This window comes from Genypterus blacodes, unplaced genomic scaffold (genome assembly GCF_046128005.1).
Source record: "Genypterus blacodes isolate CSIRO-AG114 ecotype Tasmania unplaced genomic scaffold, CSIRO-AGI_Gbla_v1 ptg000067l_1, whole genome shotgun sequence".
NCBI lineage: Eukaryota > Metazoa > Chordata > Actinopteri > Ophidiiformes > Ophidiidae > Genypterus > Genypterus blacodes.
In genome coordinates, this window is record NW_027466879.1 from 2,452,638 (window position 1) to 2,475,934 (window position 23,297).

The window sequence follows — 23,297 nt, forward strand, 5'->3', positions numbered from 1 at the left end:
GCTTAGTGACAGTTTCTCTTTAAAAAAAAAAAAAAAAAGGAAAAGAAAAGAAAACTTCATGCACTAGAAACAGTAACCAAAAGACTCAAAAAACATCCATAGGCGTCTTTAAATAACTTTGTCACAATCACTAAATTTGTAAGACATATGAATTCTCACTGATAAAACACACTCTCTCTTTCTCAAAGTCAATTCTTAATAGACCTGAGGAACGTTTTCATCATGTCTGCTCATTTCAATCCGTCGACAATTACGTCCATCTTCACATTCCTGAATAAAAAAAAAGCTGGACAAAAGATCCGGAGCTGCTGAGGGTGCAGGGAGGTGTTCAGTACATCTACCCAGACGATGTGCCTATGCTAACCTCTTCTACAGTATTAGGTTCAAATCCCTGCCCAGTTGTCTGTTCTCCCCCTTTGATCTTAAGTCTGTGAATGAATGTAACACTGATGCGTCCCTACGTGCGGGAGTGGGCATCGTTGTTTTTGAATGGCATCGTGAAGCTACAGTTATTTATATTCACCCATAAGCAGCACAGCCCCCCTGGCATGCAGACAGAGGTATTGTTTTTTTTAGTTGTTGCAATAGTGTGAAAATGCTATACACAGCATTCAAAGGGGGACACCTGAAGAATGGACAAAGTCTGTGAGTTGGTCAGTCATGTTCCGTCATTGTATCACTGATGAGCGACTGCACGGCAGACTGCATTCCGTTGCATGCATGTAACTGTGATATGTTTGAACGTTTTGGATGGATGCACCTCTTAAAGAGATATACTCCTGTGATTTTACAACACGTCATGTTTTTCAGGTGGTTTAGGTGTGAACTAGGTCAGCGGCGTTGTTATCTTTGTAAGTTGCAGCATTCTGGAGACATTTGGCTTTCACTTACCAAGTCTGCAGGCCTTTGAATAGACCCCTGTGGGTCCCCGTGCTCAACATGTGGAGAAGCTTCTAGAAGCAAATCCACATGATATCACATATTAGAAGTGGAGTTAGATAGGAATACTGCATGTTCACAGTTGCCTCATAAGTTGTTCAACTGAAACCTCTTCTATTCATGTGAAGTAGCTGACAGAATGTTGTGGCATCATTGATAAGGTTGGGAATTGTAGACTTTATATGTTCTGCTCTATAAAAACATTTATGAGTCCAACACATCGACGCAGTTAACCTTTGCAGTCCAAACAGCTACAGTGAGCAGAAGATTGGGCACCAAACACGCAAGTGTTGCTTTGTGTCAATCATTTGTTTAGTTATATTATCAATTAATTATAATATTAAGTTATCTTATTTGTACATTTATCTATTTAATTGAAGTGAGATTGATTCCCTTAACATCAGTATTGATTAAAAAAATATATTTTCATTGTTCAAAAACACAAACATGCATTGTGAGATGTCTAAGAGTATCTACAGTACGTCTAACTGTATGTACACTATGTGTCTACACTTATATACGTATAAGAGTATCATTTCCAGCATTTTTCTGACCATATACATTATAATTATCGTTAGCCACAGTAACCCTCAACCTCACTCTGTCTGAGCCAAAATATGATACAATGTACTGTCAAGCACTGGCCCCCCAGCAGCTTAGACTATTAACCGTTAAGGTGGGTCAACTATTGATTAAATAGCTGAAAAATGGCATTCATGCTTTTTGTGAGACATATGGTACATGCATGTTACCATCCATACAGGATATCAGTTCTATTTGTGAATCCAGAAGATACATTTATTTTTTACTGAGGTGTTCATAACCTCTAATTCTGCACTGTTAAAGTAAAGGGATCCATCAGGGTCCATTGAAAGGCAGACGGGCCCCATAAGAAACACCAAACACCTCCAGAATGCTACAACTCACAAAAAAACAGTGACTGTGTTCAGACATAGAAAATCATACAATCTTATAAAATCGACAGAGTATCACTTTAGTCTGAGCAAAGGACACAACAGTCTTCAGAGGACGCTACACCATGGATGACAGTGTGTTGTCCTCCGGACAGTGGCAAGGACCAACCGTTCGTAGGGGGTGTCCGGCTGGAGTAGCACCCTCACCAGGCGAGAGGTCGTTGAGCTCCTCGGATGACGAGAGAGGGAAGGAGGGTGACAAAGAGATGCCGGAGGAGGGCTCAGCAGATCCAGCAAAAGTGCGTGGGGGCTTGGGGACAAGGTTAGGCTCCAGTGTTGCTCTTGCAAGTAGTTGTTGGTCATCCAACTGCTGTTTTTCTCCATGACCCTCACCCTGGCTGAAGGATCCCCGCCCTGACTCAGACTCTGCGTCAGACAGCTCCAGAGGTGGCGAACTGCTGCCGTCCAGTCTGAACAGAGAGTCTAAGTACTGGGCAAACTCCAGCACTGCCTGGCTGGGGTTTCCATTGGATAGTTGGGGTTGAGGAGTAGAAGCTGCCGGTTTGTTCTCTGCACAAAACTGTTTCTCTCCTGTTTCTGTCTCCCACTCTCCGTCATCTCCATCCATTGGTCTGGAGCCAGTCCGTGGACTCAGGGGGGCATCAGGAGTGCTCCCTGGGCTGTAGACACCAGGGATCTGTTGTTGCTGTTCCCCATCAGGAAGCATTTTTGAATTGGCATTAGGCTCAGCTAATGTACTCTGGTTTAGCAGAGCTGGGGAGTGGTGTTCGCTGTAGTGAGACGTGGTTGGGGAGAGTCTCATGGTGTAGTCTGGGGTAGAGCTACCATCCATGGGGGTAAAAAAGGGCCCCACCTCACCCATGTGGTCTGGCGAACCCTGGCAGAGGCAGTCGGCTGCCAGCAGTTCAGTGCGAGAGCTTAGAGACGGATTCTCCTCTGGAATGGGATCATCCAAAGGGAACGGGAGGCTGCTCAGCATTGGTGAGCCCCTTAGTATAGCTGAGGAGCGTCGGGAGTCCAGGCTATAGACAGACTCTGCGTCTGAGAGACTCTCCATGATGGCCAGTGGCGCTTTGCGGTCCCTCAGTTCCACCGTGAGGCGTTCCCGTGCTCCACGCAGCACTACGGGGACCGGAGGAGGAGCACACTCTGAGAAACCATCCAGGGATATTTCAGACTGGGCACAGGAGCTACAGGGAGAGAGGGCGGGAGAGGAGAGCAGAAGGGAGGACACAAGGAGAGAAAACGAGGAAAGGAGAGGAAAGAACAGGACAAGGAGAGAAGGGTTTGAAAAAACAGAGAAACTAAGGGTCAAACACGTCACAGAGGGGAAATGGATTCTAAAAATAAGATACACACCAGCATCACGTTTACATGGGACGAGACAACAGAGAGTAGAAGGGACTGGGGGTCGAGGAGTGTGTACTAAAGTCTATTCGCTTATATTTGTATCTACTACAGTAGAGGAAACATAAGAATTCCACCATCACGATGAGGAGTTGACAGTGATTTAGAACCAGAGAAGGCGAGGAGGGAGCTGAACACTACCATACGAGACAACCGCTCTGTGGTCAGACAGCGTGCATGCATGCGTGTGTGAGAAGAGAAGGGAGCACAAATGCAAAATTAGGAATCTCATGCTTTGCTTACCGCAGCAATGTTTTTTGCCTTTTATCCAAAGAAAAACAGATGGAAAATTGGAATTATTTTGAGAAACAATAAACTTGCAAGTAGAAACTGAAGTGAGAAGCAGCAAAAGCGGCATGCAACAGCTTTCATTACCACTTAACGACTTTGTGTTCTTTCACGTTCATCTCAAAGTGGAATTTTCATGGAGGGAGGATCGACCTCTTTCATAAAACCCAGATTTGATTGACTTGCTCCCTGGTTTACTAACCGAACGCTGCTGTTCCTGCGGTGGTGGGTTGAGGGCGTCGGTTGTTGAGACGTCGTCGATGCATCCAAGAATATGCTCTCTGGGTTCAAGTCCACTTCTGTGGGGCTCACCATGATCTTGGCCGCTGACAACAAGGCTGTTTTCCCTTTGTTGTAGTTCTCCAGCACCTATGAACACAAGGATATGTCACTCATAGTATTGACTGATTACACCATTACATCAATCAAGCAACTTCTGAATTTGGTTTAATTAGCATAAATTCCATCGTATCAGATTGGAGCTATTGGCGAATTTGAATTTGTAGGTAAACAGGTGAAAAGACATAGCAAGATAAAAAGTCAGAAAAATATAGAACACATAATAAAATATTGGATAAGGTGAATAAATCAAAGTAGATTAGAAATAAAATAAAATGATACAATAAAACAAGAAGGTGTAGAAGATATGATAGCAGAGGCCGGGGATCAAATGGATTCCAATTAGGGAAGAACATAAAGTTAGTAAGTAAATGAATCAATTAAATCAATGTGAAAAAAATAAGGGAATGAATCAAATAGATATGAGTAGGACGGATGAAAACAAATTATAAAAGATGGAAGAAAGGATGGAAAATTTGATTCATAACAACAAATAGACTCCAGGGTGTGAGATGGTGCCATTAAAAAGTGCAGAGAGATAAAATTGCAAATAAATCAGGAGAAATATATAAAGATTCATGGGGAAATGCTAATTCTAACTTCTAAATTCTGTTGTCAGTCCTCTGCACCAATGAAAAGAGCCCAGAGCTACAAAAAATACTAATAAACAAAGAAACACATGGAAAGATGAGCCTGCTAGCTTATTTGGTTTTGGTATTTCTCCACTTTCTTCTCATAAAACTTTCAAAAGCCCTCTTTATCCTTCACCAATATCTACTTACGTAAATGAAGCAGCTTAGTCAGACTAGTGTGATGTACGGAGACGTTTCCCCGCCAACAACTCCATCAATATCTAAATGCAGATATGCTTACATCTATTATTATAATGTATCAAAAAGCACAGCGTGGTTCAGATAAAAGTCGGTTGGATCCAAAAGCTGAGCTCACTCCTACTCCAGCTGACATTAAACACCTACAACAGAACCACGGATGCCTGAGCAACAACTACACAAGACCTACCATACATACTTCAAAATCCAAAACGTTAAAGAAAACTCCATCTTACAAGTTCTTATCAATTTGTATAACAAAAGAAAGAAAGAACTAATGCTGCTGGGGAGTCACAACACACGTATTTGCTTATCTTTAATGTCTTAAAAAGCGCTTTTTGAAAGCACAGGATGGCATAAATACAACAGGAAGACAACATTTAACATAAGGTTACATGTTAGAATGATACAAAATACAAAATGTAAATGGCAAGTATGATTTTTTTTTTTAAATGACATGGGTTCAGTTGGTTAAAAATGACATGTTAACTGTGTGTTAACTGTGTTATGGATGTGATGGAGGGTTATGGGTCACAAATGAAACATATACACACATGATACACACATGAGCAAGATCGGTGATGTTGCAAGTGGACCCCTGCGGCAAATGGCACCAAAATTACAACAAGAAATGATTAAAAACAATACAAAGTATGAGGCTGCAGTCTGTACAAAGAGAGAAATGTAAACCACATCAGATCAAATGTACATCGGTTCATTTAACGCAGTTCCTACATTCATACAAAAGGGAGTGGTTCATCAAATGTAAACACGTGCCCTAATAGTTACATCACTTTCATTCACAGGAGCACACAACTGGATGAAATGTACGGACTGGGTGAGGGCAATGTAGAGTCGCAGGTCATAGAGAGGTAAAGAGGTTCAGAAGGAAGGAATAAAGAATGCAGAATTTGGAATAGAGGCGGGGAGAAGACAACATTTCTGGAGCTCCAGTTTTACGGAAAAACCCTGCAAGAAGCCGAGCCAAGAAGGAGGAAAGAGCATTTCATGTGGACGAACTCTGGTTACCATGGAAACCTTGTGAATAAAAAGAAAAACCCGTTAGCTTGAGGGAGAAGGATGCAGTGGATTCATGCCATAGCGCTTGACCAAATGTGGCAGAGCTGTAAGAAGAAGGGAGAAGAGTGAAAGACCGGCAAATAAACCTCCACAAAGAATCTCATCTTTCACTAGAAGAATCCAGCAGGTGGGGTCAGCGTCACGGCGTCAAAAGGACTGGAGGGGTTTTAGACATGTACAACACTGCATCGATCTCCTAAATGACCTTTGCCTCAATCTCCTCATCAACATGGATAAGTAGCCGTGCTTTCTAGGCTGAGAAAGTGCCGTACATGCATTACATCTTCAATATCGCAGCTACTATAGTTTGTATTAGATAAATGGCATCTATAGCAACTTTCTAACACTGATGAGAATGAAATGTGTAGTCTGTACTGAAGGCCGTTTTCCTGCGAGGAAAAGCCTGAACATGACTAAAACGCTTCAAATGGACTGTGCTGCACTGAAAGACATCACTCTATCTGCACATCATTCACAGCATTAACAGTTCCAATGGCAGTGGCCTGAAAGCCGTCTCCTTAAACAGTTAATACTTTTTCACAGGGCTGTCTAATGCTGTGGTGCAGAGAATGTGGAAAGCTGTCATCGATGCTATGCCAATGAAACAGGAGGACTATCTGGCTCTTATAAACTACCAAGCTCATCTGTTTGCAGAGAACTATTGGGCGTTAATAGTATTATAGAACGATTGTCTGCCTGAGTACAGTTAGGCTTCAGATGAGATATCAGGCAGAGGAGAGGGATTTACATCGTCACAAGGGGGAGAGTCAGATGGGTCTGTTTGAGCTTTAAGGTCTGCTGTGGCGTGAGGATAAGAAGAGCCGTTATAAAGTGCTAGGACAGATAAGTCTGAAGGAGGAGCAGCAGGAGGGACAGACTGATCATCTGAAAGAGAAAGAGGACGGGCTATATCGGTCACTGGGACAGGGAGGGCATCAGTCTCTGGGAGGGGGGCGGGGCAGGACAGGTCCTTGTGGGTGAGAGCAGAGGTATCAGATGAGAGAGCGCTCAGGTTTAGTTCACTGCCTGAGAGTACAAGCACAAGAGTGTTGTAGGCAGGATTGGTGAACTCCAGCACCTCTGGTTCCTCGTTTGCCTGCTCAGACAGGGGACAAAATGGCTCCAGTACCTGCAGGAAACACCAGAGGCGTCACACTGTTGTCTCAGCCAATTACATGTACTTCATTCATCACACAACTCCTAAATCAATCAGAAATGAGAAGAGAAAGTGGACAAGTTGGACCCTTTGACATAAGAAACCATAGTGCAAACCCGAGGAAGAGTCTATGCATGCATACCTATCATCATCATCACTACATGTTTGACACCTGAGGACGAGAGAAACCCATGAAGCCTATGAGGAGTGGACAGATCCCATACACCACTGACAGAATCAGAAAGTGTGATTAGTTGTAGATTATCAGTGTGTCCTGTGCATAAATTGCCCATGAGAGAAGATACAACCTAAAGGAGAAAGGGGGGCGTACCACTGCATTTGAAAGCTCGTTTTCGGTCGTACACACACACAGGAGTGAGATTAGATGAGTCAGAAATGGTTCATTGTCCAGCTTTAATTGATCTTATCAAAGTCAAATATGAAAACAGTGGTATTCCCGTAGAGGAACATGAATGAAGAGAATGATTGGCAATCAGTCTGAAGTGGAAACTCATACATGCACCATTACACCAGCACCACCATGCAGATCCGTAGGGGTTAAACAGACCTTGTTGAGGCCCTCCATCACCATGTGGGGCATGTGCTCATTAAGCATGGCAGGTGAAATGATGACCTCATCGAAGGCCTTGTTGTCCCCCCACAGAGCCGAGTAAGTGGGCTCCTCCTGGCCACAACTACAGAGAGGAAAGCAACACTCAGTACACTTATATGCACTTTCAAACTTCGATGACACTGTGAGTACAACAGTTGGTGGCCTTTCATTATGTACTATTTGCACCTTGATGAAATTCTACACAAATCCTATTAGTAAACACAACGTGTTTACTAATAGGATCTGTGTAGAATTTCAGTGGCCTCAGCTTCCTTTTAATTCCGTGCATGTACATGGGTAGATTGCTTTTTTGCATTTACTCACAAGAGGGCAAATAGTGGTACTGAGTCTTGTGTGCATGTACATACACTCAATGTGAAAGAAAGTGACCACAGCCTGGCTCACTTGATATCACTTAATAAGACAGCAAGAGTAGGAGATACTGCCCATCCAAACAGATAGTAGACAAAAGTGATACAAAGGAAGAGACAGAACCCATCATTATCATGTTCTTCAAGCTAAAACCTGATTCTAATATCTAATATCTAACACAGATTGGAGTAGAAAGTGGAGCAGCTGCTGTTTCCTGTATTTCCACAGGAAATGAGGTCATTTAAACCCACACATTTCAATGTTACTGCCCAGTACAGTGGTAGATAGTATTTGTGTGGCCTGATCAAAGAGAGAGAGAAAGAGAGAGAGGCGCTTACAGATGCTAGTGGATCACAGCCTAGTTAGGAGAGGGGAGGGGGGGGGGGGGGGGGGGGGGGGGGGGTCTCTGGCTTCATTCCCTAGTATGATGTGTGTCTTTGCCAAATGACTAATCAGTTATTTTTATCAAATAAATGGCACATTTATACAAATTAATCATTTGCGAACCCCCTCATCAGTTCTGAGCTTTCACAGCTGAGGCCTCACCATGTCTCTGGGGGATGGTTATGCACCACGTGGATGATCCTGCCCGGTGGGTAAAGAGGCGTGGAGGCTGAGAGGGCAATGCTGAGGTCACTGGGGTGAAGCCACAGGCGACTGCTAGGGGGCGCTGCAGGCTGAGACTGAGGATCGTCGTCCTCAAGTGGAAGCTCTGATTTTGGGATACACTTGGTGCCTCCCGCAATGATCCTCCACTGATGCAGGGAAACACAGTTTAGAACATCTCTAACTAAATATATCCTCTGTAAATTGCATATTGTCCTTCATAATTAACATTCACATGATTAACTGCAGATATGCTGTGAATCTCATCACTGGCTCAGCTTTAACAGGCTTTACTGACATTTACAGTTAGACTCTGACAAACTGATTCCATTTGACTCGATGCTACAACCATGATACATGTGCTTGTTTGTATACTTTGTAATATGTAAGTAGACTTGTTTCCAAAGATTAGATTAGAGCCGATCACATTGATTGAGGTTGGAATGAGGGAGTAAAGTGGAACAGCTCCCTCTGCCACCTCCGGGCACAAAATAGCTCTTTACTCAAAAAGACTAGCTCATATCGAGACGTGTTTCCTCTCCTTCTTTTAGATACTACTATACTTTAAAAAGGTGTGTGTGTGTGTGTGTGTGTGTGTCTGTGTGTGCGTGTGCGTGGCCAGCAAAGTCTCACCTTTGGCTTGTTACTTTTCTGTAAGACTTCCAGAAGATGGCGTCGAAAGCCCTCCAGTTGTGAGAGGCCGAGCCTGTGAGAGACCAGAAGCAGAAGCAGACGGGTCTATTCTGGGCAGCTGCAGTATAGATGTGAAAGTAGCAACAGTGCAGTGGCTCTATCAGAGGACATACCTTGGGACCAGGTCTTTTCCCAATACCACAGAGGTGACAAACTCCTTGGAGTACTCCATGGCATCCTCACTGGGTGAATATGAGGGAGGAAGGAGAATTACTTGACAGAATTCAAATCAAAAACAAACTGACCACATGGGATCAAACCATAAGCGGTGGCAAAATATTTAATATATAACAGTGTGAGGGTCGCTGGGCTGTGCCTGTGGTGTACCGGGGTTGTTATGATAATTGCCCAGATGCATTGTGGGTGCCCGTGAGGCTGCGTGCTTGGCCTGAAGAGATTGTAGATGTGTGGTGCAGTGTAACCACAACAAACATGTGGGTGTGAGAGCTGAAACATCCAGGAGCAAAGTTTGGTTTACAAGCTGCTCATTAGTCCATTAGTGACTTATTAAAACCCTACAGCAGTGATGAGAAGAACACACACACACACACACACAGTGCCTAATTTCACCAAATATATTAGTATATTTAGAAATAAAGTAATTATCAATCAGGTTTACTGAGCTGCTTATCACTTTAGCTTGGTGATCCAGGTTTTAAATAGTTGTTGACCATAGAACCTTTTCGTGGTGACAATGGCCACCGAACTAATACACTCCAGGGAAATACTCACAGTTCCAGACATAATCGTAAATACATTTATAAAAAACAAATCCTGCAGCGCTACTGAGAATGAAAATAGTTAAATTCATCCAAAGCTAAGTGATGCATGAAACACTTTACAGTCCAGCAGCTGCACATATTTAAGGTTCATTTATGTATTATCACATCTACATAAGGGTTGTGGTGTAAAATGATGATAATGATGGACAGAATGAGCAGAAGGACACTTAATATACCAATAAATATTTAAAAAACTACCCGTGCAAGCTGGCTTTCTCACTGATTTGCATATAGATTAACTACACAAACAAGTGCAGTTCCCATCCAGCCGTTCCCATCTTCCCTTCCTTTGCATGTGAACACAAACCCAGGACGGGAATGAAGTAAGACAAGATCTGCTGTGTATTTGCTGAGTGTATTGCAGTCAGAAACCCAGAAAGGTAAACAGTGAATGTTGAGGAAGACGTCACACAGCCTCAGTGTTTGCTGTGTAGGTGGAGGCCCTCGCTCGAGTAATCCACAGCACAACAGCAGTGAACATCCAACAGTTTAGGAACACGCAATACAGGACGGTCTTGTGTGTGAGCGATGGAATGATGAGTAAAGGTTGGGAAAAGGTTGACCCGTGTGTTGAACCACTCACCTCAGAAGGCCGCCGGGTGGAGAGTAAGAGTAGCAGTGAAGAGTGGGGTACTGAGGCCTCAGCAGGAAGGAGAGGATAGCAGCAGTGCCTGCACCGAGAGAATGGCCCACGATCACCAGCTCATAGTGCATGGTGCCCTTGTTCTGCAGGGGGACAGTTGGAATCATTCTCTTTTGTAATAACAGTGAAGAGAATCAGATGAAAACAGAACACAAAATGCTTCCACTGGTTTTAACTGTTTGCTCTCTGATATGTTGCACAGCTTGTCCAGCTTTGAAGGAAGCAGAGCAACAGACAGCTGATAGTTCACAGTCCAACACAGACAATGACCATTATTCATCCTTCTCACACACACACACACACACACACACACACACACACACACACACACACACACACACACACACACACACACACACACACACACACACACACACACACACACACACACACACACACACACACACACACACACACACACACACACACACACACACACACACACACACACACACACACTGATGTACTGACTCACGCACCAAGTCTCTTCCGAAAGCTTGTGACAAGATCATTTCCTGCTCCAGTTTCTTCTTAATATATTCTGCTGAGTAAACCATCCCCTGTGAGAGGAGAGCAAGAGTGAGAGAGAGAGAGAGAGTGAGAGAGTGAGAGGGTGAGTCAGCGGAGAGAGAGGGAGAGATTGGACCAGGGACAGAAATGTGGACAGGAAATCTGCCTCATTAATATCTCATTTAAATATCCTTTGTAATTATTCTATTAACTGAAACAACCTTTGGGGTTTATGAGATGATGTTACTTGTCAAAGCTGCACTTTGCAGAACAGAAAATGTGAGGAGGGAATCTCAGAGAAAGCTTAAATGTGGGACCTTGTGGCCGAGCCAGGTGACGTGTTGCTCCTCCACAGGCAAATGCTCAGAGTCCCCGGTCAGGTCAGTCAAGGCATCCTGACACAAAGACAGAGTTAAATATAACCGTAAAGCACAAGCACGGCACAGGGGGAAGAGAAAGACAGGCGATGTAGACGAAGAGGAAGGAGGGAAATCATCTCCTTTGGAATATTAGCTATTACAGACAGGATGAGCTGTGGTGTGTGTGTGTGTGTGTGTGAAACAGTTGCACATGCTCACAATCGCTACACTTCCCAAATCCTGAAGAAAGCTCCAGCAAACAATGAAACCACTGTTACCACGGAAACGTTGTTGACTCCAAAGTTGACTGCCACAACTGAGTAACACTGACCCCGCCCCCTGGTTGGACCTGACCCTCCCTGCCCCCCCGCCTGGTAAAGCACCCAGCCCGTGTGGTCTCTGGGCCAAATGCGGCCTTGGAGGAGGCGTCACAAATCTGACCCGCTGTGCCGTGCTGTATGTGGCGATGTGGCCATGTATGACGTTCTCCGTTCTTCCATTGTTTTCCATCCTCTGTCTTTTACACTGGAGCCTAAAGTGTTGCTGCTTGCAGAGTCAAAGATACAAAATTCCGTCAAAAGAAAGCCGAGTCTCACCTTGGGCGATAACGTTCCTCTGATGCTGATGACCACCTTCTTCTTCCCGTGATCTACCGCCACGAAAAACGGTGTCTCGTACACCTGTATGAGAGGAGCAGAGAGGGGGGGAAAGGAGAGGAAGAGTGAAGAGAGGACAGAATGTACACTGCTGAAATTCTCCTCCATCCCAGCAAATTGTGCCGTTCACAAGAGTCTCAGAGAGAATTTTATAGTTGGAAAGTCGGAGTCGGCCAGCCGGAGTGAGCCAGCAAAGTGCTATGTTCTACAAATCATCGCCATGGCACTGCAGGAGAGTTACTGAGGAAATTCCACATAAAAATAGAACCCATTTTATTGCATGTGATCAGTAAACTGTTTTTACTCGATGCTTTACTGACTGAGGTTGTTTGTTCCATGATGGATCTGAGCCTAAGGAGGATTATCATCAGCCCAGTATGACCGTGATTAACCCTATTATGTAATCCTCTCATTTATAACCAGGAGGGGAAATGTACCTGAACTGGGAATTAAATGACTCATTATCAAAAATGACCCTTAGCAAGTAAGTAGGTTTAAATAAGACCTGACCATTACCTTACAAAATCTAAATGACATTTCCAGGACTCATGGACTGTTAAAGTACTGTATGCTGTGCTTCATGTAATGCATTTGGGCATCTAAAAGCCTGTCTGAACGCTCAAGTGGTTGCCCCGACGACACGACTGGAATGTTGCGTCTAGCATCGTTCATCATCATCATTCATCATCCAGACATCCAGTCCAGATCACAGCGACGACACCCGAGGCAGAGGAGCCCCGCTGCCAAGCCACATCCTGTAGCCCCGCCCATGTGATCCTGGGGTGTTCTTAGCTCCAACAGGATGTATAATCCATCCAGCACATTCTAGGCTGGCCCCCTTCAAGCCATTCTGCCCAAACTGCCTCAACTGGATCCTTGCCTTGCGACGCAGCACCATCCTCCCTGGGATCTTGCGGTCATTTTCAATGCAATCCCACCGGTGGCCTGTGGAGGGCGCACACAGCCACATGCCATGTCTGTGGCACTGGTGTCACAACTCTGTGCAGGCGCCCTGACCAACCAGTAGGGGGCCAGGGTGAGAACACATGAACACAGCCAACTGTGTTTGCCGGAATGCAACAAGGAAACCTTTATCACAGCAGGGATCAGAACCTTGGGCTCGGCGGTGGTGGGAGTGAAATTTGCCCCTTTGCAACCCGTGAGCTCCTTCATCCTGAGAACTGGCATGCAGACTAGCAGGTAAACTCAGAGGCTTTCTTTCAGGATTGGGGTGGTCTTCACCAAAGTTGCTCAAACGTCCAACATGACCGTGAATCCATCTCACACTCCCTTTACCCTTCACCTCCAGCGGGTAATTGAGTTCCTATGGACGTGCTGAGCCACATCTCAGCCGCTTCACACTTGATTGCAAAATGTGTCTGTGTATAGTGGAGTGGCGGTCACAGCCTGATGAAACCAGCAGGAGGGCATCGCCAATAAAGAGCAGAGATGCGCCCAACTACCAACTTGACTTGCCGGTGATTAAGAAGGCAGAGCTCTGGTTCTACTCCCTGTATCTCAACAACGCAACAGATCACTTACAGTACATGTATCAAAACACAAACATCCTGGTATGTGGTTTAACTGATTACCAATGCTTGTTTGCCTATTGGTACGCAAACACAGAATGTTCCACAGCCCTCTTCCTTTTGTTATCCAGGAAGTGGCGCCTAATAGCCCTCTGAATGGCAGTTAGCCTGTTGTCTGAATACTCACGGCATCGTGGCAGGAAGTGTAGACAATGTGGACCTGCTTGAGGTCCCTGTCCAGGAAGTGTCTGCGTATGGCAAGGACATTACAGCCGCAGCAGTTGTCCTCCTCCACGGTCACCGACTGAGACAAGCGAGATCCAGACACTGATGTACAGCTGAGGCGAGATAGAGAGAGAGGGACATCAAAGGGCATCAGAGTTTGTGTTTGAATCTACGACGCCTGTGTGGCTGAGCAACTCAAAAGAGACAGAAGCCAGATGAAAGGAAAGTGTGCAGGTGTGGGTCGAAGGTGCTTACGGGCAGGAGCTGGCCAGGCGGCACACACCGCACGCAGGCTTCCTCATGAGGTACATAGGCCAACCGTACGCAGCCAAGGCAAAGAGCATGTAGTAACACACCTCCTTGTACATGCTCATCTCCGTCTGCGGGCAGAGGGACACGAGTAAGGGCAAGTAAGGGTGATGTCATTCAGATAGATACATAACAAACACTTGTACACACTAATCTCAATATACACTAGAAACAAACAGACGTGTGTTTTGTTGAAAAATGATATGATGTAATTATCTATATTGAATTACATCTCTTTGCTGCGTGACTGAACTGAATTTCTTTAAACGGAGATTAATTGAATTTGCAAACTGTAATTCATTCAACCGGTCACAGATCCTTCATTGTTTTAAACGAATAAAAACCTTTTGAGGGCAAATAGGACTGAAGAGGGCTTTTACTCACTACTGTACTGTGATAGAAGCAAAAATATGACTGATTGGATATTTACTGCTTTGTGAAACTATAAAAGCATTGAATCATGGGAGATCGTAATATTAAAAGTGTAACATTCAACATTCCCAGCTGTCCTCTGCTCTTTCATTGTAAACACACAAAAGTCAGCACTGGTAAAGATCTGTCGCCTCGGCATTATGACACTGACAGAAACCCACCGAGTTCTTAAGGTCCAGGTAGCGAGTATTGCGAGTGACAGGCATTCCAGATAAGAAGGCTAAAATGTCATTGTTGGCCTTAGGGAGAGAGAGAACAACAGAAGGACACCATTATTATCATCAGAGCACATGAGCACACGGGCACAGACACGGTATACAGACATGATGGACAGTGATACCTGGTCCAGGATAGCAGATCTTTTAGATCTCTGTCTCTGGCGGAGAAGCACCAGACCAGCAATAATATCACTAGGCACGATGTCCAGGTCTCTGAAGAACTCTGCAAACAGGCTGGCCACTTCTGAATAGGCATCCTGGACGGGAAAGCAGCAACACGTTCAGTCACTTTAGACACACAAAGCCTACCTTTTGTGCTCATTTATACTGAAAACACAGGCTTGTATATTTGTGCATGGCCCTATTTTGTACACCAAATTTGTACGATCGGGTCGATTCATCACAAAAAGAAGATGAATAATGAAACGTGGAGTTCACAGCTGTCACACAAACGGCTCAATCTCATCTCTGGCTCTGTGAAATACTCACTTCTAATGTGCCGGCAGTTATTTGTTTAGCACATTATACTGTTGACAGAGCAGGTAGCTGTGTCACATCAGGGATCATGTGTGTGTGTGTGTGTGTGTAGACGACACCATTCGCTCTGTCCTTTGCTGTGTAAACGTGTAACGAGTCGGTTAACGTGGACGGACACACACTTGGGCAGCAGCAGCAGACCTCCATAAGTGGCCACAACGCTTTAACAACCGCAGCACCACTGACCAGCCTTTGCATTATCTTTGCATGCTGCGTGTTTAGCTATGCCGTGTATTTCTCCTCGGCCATTAACTGTCATCACTGTGAACGACTTCCATTGAGGGAAAAAAGAACATTTGAAAGCTGACAGCCATTTCTCTTGTTTTGTTTACCTCCTCTGCCTGCACTTCTGCTACAGTGTCGTCCACTAAATGCTTGTCATCAACATTTATACGTCTGTGGTTGAGCTGAACTATTTTTCGATAAACGGCTATTAAATTGATTTTAGCCTGTAATGAAAACACTCCCATTTATATTTCATAAAGTTGTTCAACATGTTTGGGAAGTAGCTGTGTAATGAGCTCTGTGTCACAGTCCTGTTTCAACCCGCTGGGATCAGGAAACTCCATGCTACTCCACACAATTCTGCCTTTATTATTTTCCATATTTTAGTTTAGCTGAGGAAGAGAAATGAGTTGCAGCATTTGGGTGACTCACAGATTGTGTATCCTGGGCTCTTGTGCAGCACATGAAGAATTTCAGCCTCCTGCTCCAGCTGCTGGCTTGGCCTTCCTCTAGTCTGTGTCTACACGCACAGACAAACACAAAGTCACGACTGAGGCGGCCGTGGAGTAAATCTATGCATCACAAGTTAAATGAGACAAGGGACAGAAGAAGCAGAATCTAAGGCCCTGCTGGTACCTGAGCGTATACGTAGTGAGGTTGCGCTGACGCCGACGGGTGGCTTTGAGTTTGACGAAGGTCCGACCCGTAGGATCGAAGGTGCACATGAGGGTGATGCAAACGCTAAATATGACTAACCAGTTACACGCCACGATTCCTGGAGAGAAAAAGAAAACGTTCACATTCAGACATTCGGCAATTCAGCACTGTTCCCTTATTATGTGACTTTGTGTTCCCGTTCACTCACCCAACGCCAGGTTTTTGGCAGTGACGTCAGAGCACGGCTGGTAATACTGGACGAGCCAGGCTATTCCCACTACAGCATACGCTAGCTCCACCAACAGAATAGCTGGTGACAAGGGAATCAGAATGTAGGAAATCTGTCAGCATTTTATCCTGCATAAAGCACATCTATATAAAAGGAAAGTGTGCTTCTTTGTGTCTTACCGAGTCGTATATAGAGGACATACTGCACAGCTTCCCTGGGCTGTGTGTACAGAATGCTGCCTCTCATGCTCAGCCACATGATGGCGCTCTCACAGATGAGGCAGCTGACCAAGATGCCCAGATACCCTCGGCCATGGTCCACCAGTGTGAGAGAGCAGGACTGATCTGAGCCATATGGGAGTCCGAACAGAACCACAGACAGAACCACCAACCTGTGCGACCACACACACACACACACACACACACACACACACACACACACACACACACACACACACGCACACACACACACACACACACACACACACACACACACACGTGAAGAACCAGCCACAAACTCTTTGCTCAGAAGCTCAGTGGAAAAATGTGTTTGCATATATGTAAGTGAAGGGAACGTGGACTTACCAGATGCAGTGCAGCAGAAAAAGGAAGAGGGCAGGCAGCACCAGGTCATCACTGCCAACTGACCAGCGCCGCCGGAAAATCACCATGCCCGGCATCACTGCCCTGTAGGGAGACAGACGCAGCAGAACGATGATGATGATGATGCCTCATTCTGCAAAAGGTACCATGACATCACTACCATCTTATGCACAGAGCACATACAGGAAGTCATAAATACACAAACCAAAAGAGGGTCGAGTCAATACTCTGAGGTTTACCATCTTTCATTTAGCAACAAGGACTGGAGCGTCTGCCTGCGTCCCACCTGTGGCAACACAACACTAAGACACACAGTACACATGCAAAAAGACGCCGCGAGGTCAACCTGGATGTCTGAGTGTGCAGCCATTATTTGTACAGCTCAGACACCTTGAGGAACCTCCTCAGTACACACAAACCAAAGGAATTACTGTATTTTGTTTTCCTATGGGGTTAAAAATGCAAATAGGCAGAGTTGCAGAGAGGTGGAGGAAGATAATGGGAGACAGAGCAGATGAGACTAAAGGCAGAGAGACGGGAGAGAAAATGCAGCACTTAATGAGGTAAAGATCGAGACCCAGCTTCCATATATGATTAAGACTCCCTTCTTATTCCTCATTCCATCTGTTTTTGACAAAGCATTGTGCGTCTCTCTGCTGGCGTCGCCTCAGGCCTGAGCTGGAAAGTAAAAGAGGGAGACCGGGAGAGCAGCAGCACTCACAGAGGGGCTGATGTCGGCCTTCTGGTGCTGATACAGGCTGATGCAGCCTTTACTGTGCACTGCTCATTCTTATTTGTAGAACACTAAAGCACAGACATCCCAGTTGTGACAAGAATATGACCAATGTGAAAAAAAAAGCTTTTCTCTATATAAAACTGAGCCAAAAGACCGGAGGTGAGCTTTGCAACTGATTTAGTAACTCAACTTAGACGTCAATATTAAGGATTTATGTGTCTTACTTAACATTTCCAGTGACTGAGAGACTGGCAGGGCCCCTCCATGATCACCAACAGGTCTCACTCGCTACCTTTACCTGCACACTGATTCAGAGAAATCATGTGCCGATATCAATCTAGTTATGCTGGACCCATTACCCCTGATCCCCGGCCTCCCCTGACCCGCCTTCATACCCCTTAAAAGGGGCCCTTTGGGTGTTTCTACCCTTCCTTGCCGACCCTCCTCAGCACCCCCACTGAGCTGCAACATCTTGTCGAAGCAGTCGCTGTGTCCACTGACATCATTCATGATGTCACTAACTGTGACAACATTCACCCCTAAGCCCCCAGCCTCCCCAGACTCTCCCCTTAAAAGAGCCCTGACTAAAGCAACAGTACGGCTCTCTTACTGTTTCCTGTTAGCTATTAGCACAAAAACGAAGTCACGCACTCGTATCTCTAACATATCTGGTAATGCGCTGCCAGGGAGGACATCATTTATACAAGCCCAACAGTAAGGAAAGCCTAAATGACGTTCAAATTCCTAGACCATGTCCCTATGACCAGAGAACTACCTGGATATGAGTCTTTGTTGAAATGATCCCAGTCATTTGTAACAAACCATCAAATCAAAACAGCAGTGAAGGAGGCATTCAGGTTCCTGAGACGAGGACGGTGTGAAGGCAACACCACTCAGAATAATCTGAAATAGAAATTGAAAATGGAAACCATTCTTACATGCGTTACTCAACGTATGTTTGTCTTTCGACAGACCTCTTCCTCTTTTCTTTCACAAGAGGTTGAGAAACCCTGGTGAATGTGCTGTTTGGAGTCTTGTTTGCAGAGATGGCTGACCTGTGTGTGGAGGGTCTCTTCTCATCTCTCTTCAACATGCAACACTAATGCCTATGAAGTGTTAAAGTCACCTGAATGCATCCCTAGTGTTTGTGACTAAGACTTAGATCCCATCCACAAACCAAGGATGGGATGACTACCAGTTAGCCACAATATGACAGCTTTGCACGGGGTTGTGGACTCGGGAATAAGGGGGTTGGAATTCAATTGGAAAACAAAATTGTTAGTTTCATTGATGTTAACAGTTCCGCACAACCATTTAAAAGTATATAAAAGGAATTTTTAGAAGGTCATCGGTCTGCATTTGTGAATTCACTGTGAATTTGTGACATTTAGCATTGAGGGGAGAAGTATGTGTCTACTTTGAAGGTCACTAAGGTCAGAAAACAAAGCTTGTGCCCCCGAGTGTCAGTTGTTCACACTCGTACAATGATCTAGATGTGGATTGTTGCCAGGTTCAGCCAACTCATTGTATGTAATTAATCTTTAACTGAACACTGAGACTTCCTAAAGCAGAGGTGTGGACGACAAAGTCTCCAGTGTGTGGCGGATGAGGATACTGGGTGAAGGTCATTAGCAAACCGGCTTTATAAGCTGGTGTAAGGCTTTGGTACCTGCCATTAAATCATAAAACCGAGGCACAACAGTGGAAGAAAAAGTAATGGCCTGATAGACGAGATCTCCATAAGACAAAGGGAACGTGAAATTACTTTTGATATACAGCTCCAAGTTCACAACGTTCAGTCCTTCTCACTCAGCGTGGAGGTAAAAAGCAGAAGCGTGAAGGAGACGTGGACGTGTGAATGGGTTCATATCGCTCTCAGAGCTCCGTGTTAAACTCCCATTTGGGTTGGAGTGACATTAAAAGAGGACAGTGGAAACAAGAGGCAAGAAAGAGGGTAAAAGAAGTGAGGGAGTGTCGGAACAAATCACCAACCAAAAAACTAAATTAGGCCAAAACAATGAGGCCAGAGAAATCAAAGCGATCTCCTAGATCCAGGAGGCAGAGCTGAGACCTCGGGGGACCCTGTTATCAGCACTCTGTCTGTCTGTTTGTTACGACATGGCTCAAACTCCCAGCAGAGACATCGGAAGGGGAAAAACATTACAACATAATTGCGAATTAGATGGGATTGGACAGTAAGGATACAAGATGGAAACCAACGCGGTGGCCCAGCGTTCCCTTCGGTACATTTTGTCCACAGTTTACATCCATTCTCTCTACCCAATTATCCTGTTCAGGCTCACGTTGGGGCTAGAATTCACCCCAGGAGTTGGGAAGTGAGAGTCTGAAGACACATAAGCTACTTTTCTTACCAGCAAGGTTCTAGTTCTGGAGCTGGTTTGGTTCCGGTTCTGTGCCGCCAGAAACCACAAAAGTGAATTTGCCACCTACAAGACTTCATCCCTCACCATTTATTGAATCATTTAATATTTCTCTCACCGTCTCTAACACCATGGTTGTCCTCTCTTGGTTCTCTTTTCTTCAAGTTCTCTTTGTTGGTTCTGTAAAGCTATGAATAGAATTGAATTGAGACTGTAAACTATCACATCATTACCTTCTTCACAGTCCTTTCTAGGTTATTTCTTCTTCTCCGATTTGTCACTACAGAGGTTGAGTGGAGATCAATATACAAGGAACACTGAGAAATCCTCTAAATTCACCAAACTATGGCCCTGCAGTGCCGTCACAGCAGCAGAGCCGACGCCGGTCACATTCCACAGAGGATGATCCCAACACTGCTGCTTATTGACATCTTGTGAATATTCCACAGAATCCCATTTGAAGTCTCCGCTCTGCACTTCAGTGTCAGTAGGTTTAAGCCTTTAAGTCATCTGAAGACAGTAACCCTGTAATGGTGGGATCGCAAATCAGTCAAAGGGCATAGTGACACGTTAATCAAAGCCATTAGTTCTCTGTCCGGCTAATCAGCACCGGCCTCTGATGAGACGGCCGCGCTCGCATCGTTTTGTTGAAACACACCGCGGTCATCAGTATCTGCCTTTCCACACTAATAGCTACTGCCTCCTCAAGGGCAGTCTCATCCATCACCCCGGGGACGCTAGGCGGTGTTTGGTTTCGGCCCCAGACAGCAGCAGATGCACTTACTGGAGATGCTGCAGCTACTTTGTTTGGATGCTTTTTCACGTTTCGTCTTCAGCGCGCTCACATCACATTATGTTCTCTGTGTTCCGTTACAGGAAGTAAACACCGCTATGGCTACAGGTGTTTTTGAATTTGAATGTGACTGTTTAGAGGTAACATATGGTGTCGCAAGTGCAGGTATAGAGTCTTATACTTATATACAGGGAGGGAGAGAGAGAGGGAGACTTGTTACATTTGGACCTGGGGCCTTGTTGTCAGGGCTCCTCCACAGTTTAGAAGGTCTAGAAATACATTGAAGGTCTACAGTGATGTCATATTTCAAAGTTGTGACGCACATTCAGCACGTCATTCAGTGTGAAATGGTTCTTTGAGAGCTTTCCTGACATTCCATGTGGTCAGCACTCCTGACTAAACCTTTCCTGATGCATGAGACTCAAGCCGACACAAATCCTCCGTCTACTCTAACTGCATGTGTGCACACCGCTGGGGAGAGCCGTCATTATTTTGTGTATTTACAATAACAACTCTTTCATATCAAAGTGCAGCACATCCTACGCTTTATGAAGTCAAAAGTCATGCTTGCAGAATAACCATAATACCATTTCTCATTTTATTGTGAAAGCAGAGTGACGCTCTCAGCACATAAGCAGGAGGAAAAAAGGAGGAAGTGCTGCTGTGTGTCCCTAAGGTCCCCTTCCCTCATTTATTATGCATCACAATTTAATATTTCAATGCAAATGTGTCTCTTTCTGTCCAAACAACCACAATACAAACACACGTTGCTGTAAATCAAAAATATTCCTTGCTTGTGCATTTGTCATGATGCTTTTCTTGCTTGTTTTTCTAGATTTGTAAATTTAACACAGATAAGGAGCAGGTGTCGGTACAGAGGAGATGTGCAGACGTTAATTCCACAGCATGAATGGGTTGAGAGAATGCTGCCAGTCAGCAACGGCACAGAGGGAATATGTCGGGGAAGAAAAGTGAGAACGTAAAAGGCGACACTAGGGTTTGACTGATGACTGTTCTTACTTCACTAATATTTCATTACTACCGAGACGTTGACCTCCTGTTTGGCGGCCCTGTGCTACCATCCGAGTGGACCCGTGCAGAGTCCCGGCTCGGATCACATGGTGCCGGTGCGTGATAACAACAGAAGCCCAGAGGAAGAAAAGTACAACCCTCCACAAATTTCTTCTACTGAGCTCATTTTGGCACTCACCATTGCCACAAACACATCAAGTATCAAATCTTAAGGTGTTTTGTACGATTCTTGAGCCAACCCTTTATTTGTGGCACTATAGTCGTTGTCCAGGGTAGAACAGAGCCAGAGTGTTGGTTACTGGTCTTCTGTTCTGGCGGTGCTCTTTCTGGGTTTCTGTAGGCTTCACTGAGCTACAGTTGCCCCACCAGGGGGCGACGGCTTTCACGGCCATGGGGAAGCACATTCTCTGGGAAGGGAGAGTAACTACCTTCCATCCTATCCCTTGTATTATATTCTCCCAGTGCTACAGCGCGACTCGGTGGACGTCTGCAGGTTTTTACATTTTTCCAGCTATAATAATCCTTGTGAGCAAAAACACAGTAAAGGGTTGACTTAAGTGGTTTAAATGACTGCAGGGAGGCGTGTGCTTGATGAGGTGAGATGAGCGAGTGGGAAGTGGAGGAATAAAGGAGGCCGTCTTTGCCAACATGAGGAGAAAGTTGAGAGAGAAGCTGCCTGTGGTTGATGTTCTTTCTGTTGAAGCGTTTCAGATGGTGTCTAAATATACAGGGGTATGTTTTGGGTCAAGTCTAACTGTCCTCAGGTCCCTTTTGGGTCAGGTCTATTTTGGAAAATTAATTTACACAGGTTGGTTCGGTTTAACCCAAAAATACACCTCAGCTCCTACAGAACCATCGCAGTTCAATCAGGTAACAAAAGTCCCAACGTGACATCAAAAGGCCTGCGACCTTCGGGCCTGAAGGACGAGGCTACACCGCTGCTGTCCGTCTCCGCTACGCCGGTGCTCCCTCCGTTCACCATGAGTCACGCAAACTCGCACTCTCAGCCAGCAACTCTGTCTGAATCCCCATGACATGTGTTTTGTGAAAAGGCTGTGACAAGTCCCTGCATGTGAGAAATGCTTTTGTGCTGCACGCCGCGTGCTTCTGTGTGCCAGGCCCGGGCCCATACCCACGTGATGCAACAACAATGATGTCACCACAAAGCCGGGGCTCCCTGCCTG

General features: G+C 45.2%; 1 protein-coding gene across 2 annotated transcripts in view; it reads right to left on the bottom strand.

Annotated features, from left to right (window-relative positions):
• Positions 1 to 1,672: 1,672 nt before the first annotated feature.
• The window catches only part of dagla (diacylglycerol lipase, alpha), a 28,894-nt gene continuing 7,269 nt past the window's right edge, over positions 1,673 to 23,297 (bottom strand). For both annotated transcript variants that reach the window (XM_076155465.1, XM_076155466.1), the window contains exons 2-20: positions 17,154 to 17,255; positions 16,749 to 16,960; positions 16,549 to 16,650; positions 16,320 to 16,458; positions 16,116 to 16,203; positions 15,044 to 15,178; positions 14,865 to 14,942; positions 14,218 to 14,342; positions 13,925 to 14,075; positions 12,149 to 12,232; positions 11,511 to 11,588; positions 11,163 to 11,243; positions 10,624 to 10,766; positions 9,372 to 9,440; positions 9,199 to 9,271; positions 8,506 to 8,714; positions 7,543 to 7,669; positions 3,772 to 3,938; positions 1,673 to 3,064 (exon numbers count right to left, since the gene is read on the bottom strand). In XM_076155465.1, the coding sequence (XP_076011580.1) occupies positions 1,972 to 3,064; positions 3,772 to 3,938; positions 7,543 to 7,669; positions 8,506 to 8,714; positions 9,199 to 9,271; positions 9,372 to 9,440; positions 10,624 to 10,766; positions 11,163 to 11,243; positions 11,511 to 11,588; positions 12,149 to 12,232; positions 13,925 to 14,075; positions 14,218 to 14,342; positions 14,865 to 14,942; positions 15,044 to 15,178; positions 16,116 to 16,203; positions 16,320 to 16,458; positions 16,549 to 16,650; positions 16,749 to 16,960; positions 17,154 to 17,248 (3,249 nt within the window). In that variant the 5' untranslated portion in view covers positions 17,249 to 17,255 and the 3' untranslated portion in view covers positions 1,673 to 1,971. The remainder of the gene's footprint in view (positions 3,065 to 3,771; positions 3,939 to 7,542; positions 7,670 to 8,505; positions 8,715 to 9,198; positions 9,272 to 9,371; positions 9,441 to 10,623; positions 10,767 to 11,162; positions 11,244 to 11,510; positions 11,589 to 12,148; positions 12,233 to 13,924; positions 14,076 to 14,217; positions 14,343 to 14,864; positions 14,943 to 15,043; positions 15,179 to 16,115; positions 16,204 to 16,319; positions 16,459 to 16,548; positions 16,651 to 16,748; positions 16,961 to 17,153; positions 17,256 to 23,297) is intronic.